The following is a 7,831-nucleotide window of genomic DNA, read 5'->3' on the forward strand; positions in this document are numbered from 1 at the left end:
TCAGTCAGTACAAGATTTTCACACACACTGTGTAGGAGCTACGCAACACTCACAAAGAGCCTCTCCCGGCTCAACCATTACAGGCATCTATAGACTTGGGTGAAAATAATATTGTGCTGATAACTATCAACCTTACAAATACATGACAATACAAATATCCTAATGTAGCGCACCCCATTAAGGGCCGCAGGTTACTGGGATCCCCCTGCCAGAGATCTACTGTGCCTTTTGGTTTGCTTAGTGTTCAACCTCCTAGAGCCAAAACATATACCCAGAGATCTGCTGAGCCTTTTGGTTTGCTTAGTGTCCAACCTCCTAGACTCAAATGATGTACCCAGAGATCTGTTGTACCTTGTGATTAGCTTAGGGTTCAGCCTCCTAGAGCCAAAACAAATACCCAGAGATCTGCTGTGCCTTTTTGTTAGCCTAGTGCAGGGGTGGGCAAACTTTTTGACTCGAGGGCCGCAATAGGTTCATATATTGGACCTGGGGGCCGGCCAAGATGCAGATGTGCCAGCTTGCCCCCTTTCAATGCAGATATGCCAGGGGGCCACTTTCAATGCCGATATGCCAGCGTGCCCCCTTTCAATGCATATATGCCAGGGCCCCCTTTCAATGCAGATATGCCAGCGTGCCCCCTTTCAATGCAGATATGCCAGGGCCCCCTTTCAATGCAGATATACCAGGGTGCCCCCTTTCAATGCAGATATGCCAGCGTGCCCCCTTTCAATGCAGATATGCCAGGGCCCCCTTTCAATGTAGATATGCCAGGGCCCCCTTTCAATGCAAATATGCCAGGGTGCCCCCTTTCAATGCAGATATGCCAGGGTGCCCCCTTTCAATGCAGATATGCCAGGGTGCCCCCTTTCAATGCAGATATGCCAGGGCCCCCCCCAATGCAGATATGCCAGGGCCCCCCCCATGCAGATATGCCAGGGCCCCCTTCAATGCAGATATGCCAGGGCCCCCCCATGCAGATATGCTAGGGGCCCCCCCAATGCAGATATGCCAGGGCCCCCCCGCGAGACCAGTGCACTTACCGCAGGCACCGCCTCTCTTCAGTCCCCCGGCATCTTCTCGAGTCCTCAGTCCTCCCGCCTTCCCCTCGGCCAATGGCATGGGGTTTGTCTTTCAGCCAATCAGGAAGTGGGAGGACCCTGATTGGCCAGGAGGAGGATCCGTGTGACAATAGTGAATTTTCATTCGCTATTGTCACACAATGGGCGGGCTCGGGGCGCACAGAGCAGTGAAGTTCCAGCGAAGTTCCTCGGGCGGCCCAGTACCGTTTGATCCATGGTACCGGTCCGCGGCCCACGGGTTGGGGAACACTGCGCGGTCTGCGGGCCGGATTAAAAGGTCCACCAGGTCGTAGTTTGCCCATTCCTGGGCTAGTGTCTAACCTCCTAGAGCCAAAACATATACCTAGAGATCTGCTGTGCCTTTTGATTTGCCTAGTGTCCAACCTCCTAGACTCAAATGACGTACCCAGAGATTTGCTGTGCCTTTTTCTTAGCCTAGTGTCTAACCTCCTAGAGCTAAAACATATACCCAGAGATCTGCTGTGCCTTTTGATTTGCCTAGTTTTTAACCTCCCAGAGCTAAAACATATACCCAGAGATCTGCTGTACCTTTTGGTTTATGTAGTGTTCAACCTCCTAGACTCAACTTATATACCCAGAGATCTGATGTGCCTTGTGGTTAGCCTAGGGTCCAGCTGTCTAGAGCCAAAACATAAACCCAGAGATCCGCTGTGCCTTTTGGTTTGCCTAGTGTCCAACCTCCTAGAGCCAAAGCATAATCTCCTGTGTTTTACCTCTTATATTGGAATCATCAGCAGATTTGAGGGCACCTTACATTAAGGGGACTCACAAGAGATCACCAGCTGTCTCCCTGCTTGATGTAATGTACAAAATGCTGCAGAATGTTTCTCGTACAATGACTTCACCTCATATTTTTATGTTTTCAGGTAGTGAAACTACAGTGGACTTAAATGAAACTAACGAGTTTTTACATGAATTTAAAGAGTATATGAACAGCTGGATGGTGACGAAGTTTGTGCCCTCCGTCTATACTGTGGTTCTCCTAGTGGCTCTTCCTCTCAATATATTGGCGATCGTCGTGTTCTTGGTGAAGGTGAAGGTGAAAAAAACGGCAGTGGTGTATCTGCTGAACCTAGCCGCTGCTGATATGCTCTTTCTTTGTATTCTTCCATTCCACATTGCGTACCGATTCTCAAAAAATAACTGGATGATGGGGGAAGAGATATGCCGATTTGTCACTGCCACATATTTCACTAGCATGCGTGGATCCATCCTGCTGATGATGAGTATTAGTATGGATCGGTTCATGGCTCTGATCTATCCGATCAAATCCCTTCCCTGGCGCACAGTGAGACGAGCCTGGCTTGTGTGTTGCTGCATCTGGGTGATATCGATGGCCAGCACCGTGCCGATTTTCATGGCACAACAAACCCGAGAAATTCCCAGTCTAAATATCACAACTTGTGCTGATGTTCAGAATGCAGAATTGGCTGAAAAGCTTCAAATATACCTCTATTTGATCATTTACATGGTACTTTTATATTTCTTACCTTTAATTTGTACAGCCTTCTGTTACATTAGAATCATCCGCACTCTCAGTGCTCCGGGCATGCAGGGCTCCCAGAAGAGATCCCGAGCCATCTTCCTGAGTGAAGTTGTGCTGTGTGTGTTTGTCCTCTGCTTTGGCCCAGCCACTGTTATTTGGTTCATGTTTTTCCTGAAGAGCAAAGTCAGTAATTTCCTGTACATGATCTACGTCATCAGTGTCAGTGTGTGCAGTCTCAGTTGTTGTATGGATCCTCTGATCTATTGGTTTGCATCCTCAGATTTGAAGGCACAAATCTATAACCTGCTGAGATGTAATAGAGAAAAGAAACCACTAGTAAACTCCACATGCGAGACACAAGAAACCACCTGAAATTTCCAGGCTTCTAAACTGAGATGATAATATTTCCCCTATCTCGTTCCTCCCCCTCCTGAAGTTAGCATTGAGATTAATAGGACAACCATTGGTTCCTCCATGCATGCCCAGGTGCTAGGTGTAATCCTAGACTCTGACCTCTCCTTCAGTTCTCATATCCAGTCACTGGCTAAATCTTGCCCCCTTAACCTCCATAACATTTCCAAAATTTGCCCCTTTTTACCTTATGACACCACAAAACAGCTTATTCATCTCTTAGCTTGATTACTGAAACTCTCTTCTTCTTGGCCTTCCTCTACACACACTATCCCCCCTTTAGTTTATCATGAATACTGCTGCTAGTTACTAACTGATCTGTAGCTGCTGTGCACAACTTGGCCAATTCCTCCATTGGCCCCCAGTAGTCCAGTGTATGAAATGCAAAACACTAACTATAACATAAAAAGCCATCCACAACTCTACCCCCAGCTACATCGCAAACCTCATCCAGAGATATCACCCAAATCCAGTAGTGGCTGGTGCTCAAAATTTTTGGGGGGGCGCAAACAGAAAAATGTAATAGGCATTGCTTTGCGCCAAAAAACACTGTAAAAAATTGCGTGGCTTTGAGGTCGCAAAAGTGTGAAAGGGGCCTTCGGTAATTAAGGTATAGCGTGCCCCCTTTCAATGCAGAGAGACCAGCGTGCCCCCTTTCAATGCAGAGAGACCAGCGTGCCCCCTTTCAATGCAGAGAGACCATAGTGCCCCCTTTCAATTCACAGTGACCAGCGTGCCCCCTTTCAATGCACAGTGACCAGCCTGCCCCCTTTCAATGCAGTGACCAGTGTACATGCCCCTTCAATGCAGTGACCAGCGTACATGCCCCCTTCAATGCAGTGACCTGCCTACATGCCCCCTTCAATGCAGAGATCAGCGTACATGCCCCCAATGTAGTGACCAGCATACATGCCCCTTCAATGCAGTGACCAGCATACCATTCCCCATATGCAGAGATCAGCGTACATGCCCCCAATGCAGTGACCAGCGTACATGCCCCCAATGCAGTGACCAGCGTACATGCCCCCAATGCAGTGACCAGCATACATGCCCCCAATGCAGTGACCAGCATACATGCCCCCAATGTAGTGACCAGCATACATGCCCCCAATGCAGAGATCAGTGTGCATTCCCCCAATGTAGTGACCAGCATACATGCCCCCAATGTAGTGACCAGCATACATGCTCCCAATGCAAATATCAGCGTGTGTACCCCCAATGTAGTGACCAGCATACATGCCCCAAATGCAGAGATCCGCATACATGCCCCCAATGTAGTGACCAGCATACATGCCCCCAATGCAGTGACCAGCATACATGCCCCCAATGCAGTGAACAGCATACATGCCCCCAATACAGTGACCAGCATACATGCCCCCAATGTAGTGACCAGCATACATGCCCCAAATGCAGAGATCAGCATAAATGCCCCCAATGCAGTGACCAGCGTACATGCCCCCAATGCAGTGACCAGCGTACATGCCCCCAATGTAGTGACCAGCATACATGCCCCCAATGTAGTGACCAGCATACCATTCCCCCAATGCAGAGATCAGCGTGCGTGCCCCCAACGTAGTGACCAGCATATATGCCCCCAATGCAGAGATCAGCGTGCGTGACCCCAATGTAGTGGCCAGCATACATGCCCCCAATGCAGAGATCAGCGTGCGTGCCCCAATGCAGTGACTAGCATACATGCCCCCAATGCAGTGACCAACATACATGCCCCCAATGTAGTGACCAGCGTACAGGCCCCCAATGCAGTGACCAGCATACATGCCCCCAATGTAGTGACCAGCATACATGCCCCCAATGTAGTGACCATTCCCCCAATGCAGAGATCAGTGTGCGTGCCCCCAATGTAGTGACCAGCATACATGCCCCCAATGCAGTGACCAGCATACATGCCCCCAATGTAGTGACCAGCATACATGCCCCCAATGTAGTGACCATTCCCCCAATGCAGAGATCAGCGTGCGTGCCCCAATGCAGTGACTAGCATACATGCCCCCAATGCAGTGACCAGCATACATGCCCCCAATGTAGTGACCAGCGTACAGGCCCCCAATGCAGTGACCAGCATACATGCCCCCAATGTAGTGACCAGCATACATGCCCCCAATGCAGAGATCAGCGTGCGTGCCCCCAATGTAGTGACCAGCATACATGCCCCCAATGCAGAGATCAGCGTGCGTGCCCCCTTACTTACCTGGAGCAGTAGCGGCGGCGGGCAGCTTCTGCTCAGTCCCGGTGACCGGCGGCGCGTCTCCTCCAGTCCTTCCGCTCCCACCTCCTCCTCGGCCAATGGCGTGAAGTTTGCCTTGCGGCCAACCAGGAAGCGCGTATCGGACGCGCTTTCTGATTGACCAGGAGGAGAATCGGTGTGACAATAGCGAATTTTCATTTGCTATTGTCACACAATGGGTGGGCTCGGGACACACTGCTCTGCGCCCCGGGTCCACCCTTTGCATCGCCCTATTAGAGCCTCTGGCTCTAATCAGGCGATGCCAAAAAAAAAAAAAAATCCCCATTGAACTCCATGCGTCCGGCGCCCCTGCATGTAGATTAGGGGGCCGGACGCATGGATGGGGGGGCGGTGCCCCTGCGCCCTCTGTACACCGGCCGCCACTGCCCAAATCATCTACTCCACTCCTTCCAAGACCTCTTGCTCTCTGGATCTCTCATCTCCTCCTCCTATGCTCCCCTACAAACATCTCCAGGACCCCCCACCCTCTGAAACTATGGACTATGACCAGTCATCTCCTACCCTTTCTGCCTTTAGGTGATCCTTAAAAAAGTAATTTATTTAGAGAAGCCTACCCCATCTCTATCTAAGAATTGTATGTTAAAGACCTCCATCAGTTCATCCCCCAAAGGTTTTACCTTTTGTACCACCTCTCCCTCCCCTTTAGATTGTAAGCTCCACGAGCAAAGCCTTTCTAACCCTCCTGTATTGAACTGTATTGTAATTGTATTGTCTCCCTTTGTATTGTAAAATGCTGTGCAAACTGTTGGCATCATATAAATCCTGTATAATAATAACTTTATGAGGCAGAACATTTGCAGAAAGTGATTCCCTTTATGAAGAATAAATATTCATATATGCTTTACCAATGGTTCAATATTCAGTGCTTACAGTTTATGCTGATGTTGGTTTCTGTATCAAACAAGTTCACTTGCTAGAAATTAGTTTGCAAATAGATGTTGTTAGAATGTCCTTAGACTGTCTTGTTGGAATGTCTTTGGACCGTGTTGTTGTGCAGTCTCCAGGAAGAAGGTTTGTCCCCTAATATTGTACAGAGAGGAATTTCACAGTCTGGATCATAGTCAAGCTTCCAAAACAACAGAAATGAATGTCTCTAGTCATTGTTATATGTGTTGCTTGTGCCAACTCTGCAGTGAATGCCTTAAAATGAAAAATGATATATTTTGGGAATTCATACATTGTAACTGTCCTGGATTAGAAATTACAACTCTTGGCACATTGACTATGTCCAACCTCCAAAGGTGTGATCTAATCTCTTTACTTTATCATTTTTTACTTTCTAACTCTTCTCTTCTAAATAAATGTTCATATCTGAGCACTAGTGATGGGCCGAACACCCCCCTGTTCAGTTCGCACCAGAACACTGCGGGGAAAAGTTTGACAGAACATTCAAACTCCATTGAAGTCTATGGGACTTGAACCTGAAAAATCAAGTCATCCTCATTTCAAAGGCTTAAATACAAGTTATTGCCCAAAAAATTCATGGGGGTCCGGGTATTGCCCTAGGGGACATGTACCAATGCAATAATTTTTTTTTAAACTATTGCTTTTACAGGAGCAGTGATTTTACAATGCTTAAAGTGAAGCAATAAAAATTAAAAATGTCTTTGAATATCGTGTCTGGGGGGTCCCCTAATACACCTGTAAAGTGGTGCATCTGTACAATGTAAGAGCCTGCTGCAGCAATACTGACATTTTTTAAAGGAAAAAATGCCATTTAAACTTGCTCACGACTGTAATGTATTGTTGGCTCCCCGCAATACAGATAAAAAAACATGAAAAAAATTGCGTAGGGTGCCCCCCCCCCCCCCGTAGCCCCCCCCCCAGTCCCTTCGGGTTTGGTATGGATTTGGATCTGGTACACCCAAATTATAAAAAAAAACCGCGCAGGCACAGAGTGCAGGAACGGGCCCTGCTGTTAAAAATTTGATACAAAACTGAAATCGCATGTGCTTGTCATACAGGTGCAGAAAAATTGGGCCTTTGGTGTTGGTGGTGCCCTAAGCCAAAAACATTTTTGGAAGCTAGCATAATTAAGATTCAGGAATAGGATAGGCAGCATATGCAGTCCTCATATTGGAAAAATTGGGCCTTTGGTGTTGGTGGTGCCTGAACACCATAACCCCTCACAGTTACTCTTGCAGGACACAGGGGTAGGCCCTGCTGTTAAAAAAATACATACAAAATTAAAATTGTATGCACCTATCATACAAGTGCAAAAAAATTAGGCCTTGGGTGTTGGTGGTGACCTAAATCAAAAACATTGTTTGAAGCTAGCAGAATCAAGGTTGAGGAATAGGATAGGCAGCATATGCAGTCTTCCAGGGATAAGCCCCTGATGCTGATCTAGAAAATTCAATCAGTTAGATCACCATCAGGGGCTTAATAGCTGCTGTTGATCCAGGACTGATTCATTTTGATAAAAGTCAGCTGGTCAACAGAGACTGTGGACAGACGCACTCTTTTGTCCATCACAAAACCTCCAGCAGCACTGAATATCCATTCAGAAAGCAAGCTGGAAACAGGACAGGCCAGTAGCTCCATTATATATTGAGCAAATTCTGGCCA

General features: G+C 47.7%; 1 protein-coding gene across 1 annotated transcript; it reads left to right on the top strand.

The window, feature by feature from the left end:
* Positions 1–1,935: 1,935 nt before the first annotated feature.
* LOC309550944 (proteinase-activated receptor 1-like) lies at positions 1,936–2,958 on the top strand (the record flags this gene model as incomplete). The annotated part of the gene is made up of 1 exon (XM_082251353.1): positions 1,936–2,958. The coding sequence occupies one exon, from the start codon at positions 1,936–1,938 to the stop codon at positions 2,956–2,958; it is 1,023 nt and encodes a 340-aa protein (XP_082107479.1).
* Between the last annotated feature and the right edge of the window lie 4,873 nt (positions 2,959–7,831).

The sequence above is a fragment of the Pelophylax lessonae genome (genome assembly GCF_965119305.1).
Source record: "Pelophylax lessonae genome assembly, chromosome: 1".
Taxonomy (NCBI): domain Eukaryota; kingdom Metazoa; phylum Chordata; class Amphibia; order Anura; family Ranidae; genus Pelophylax; species Pelophylax lessonae.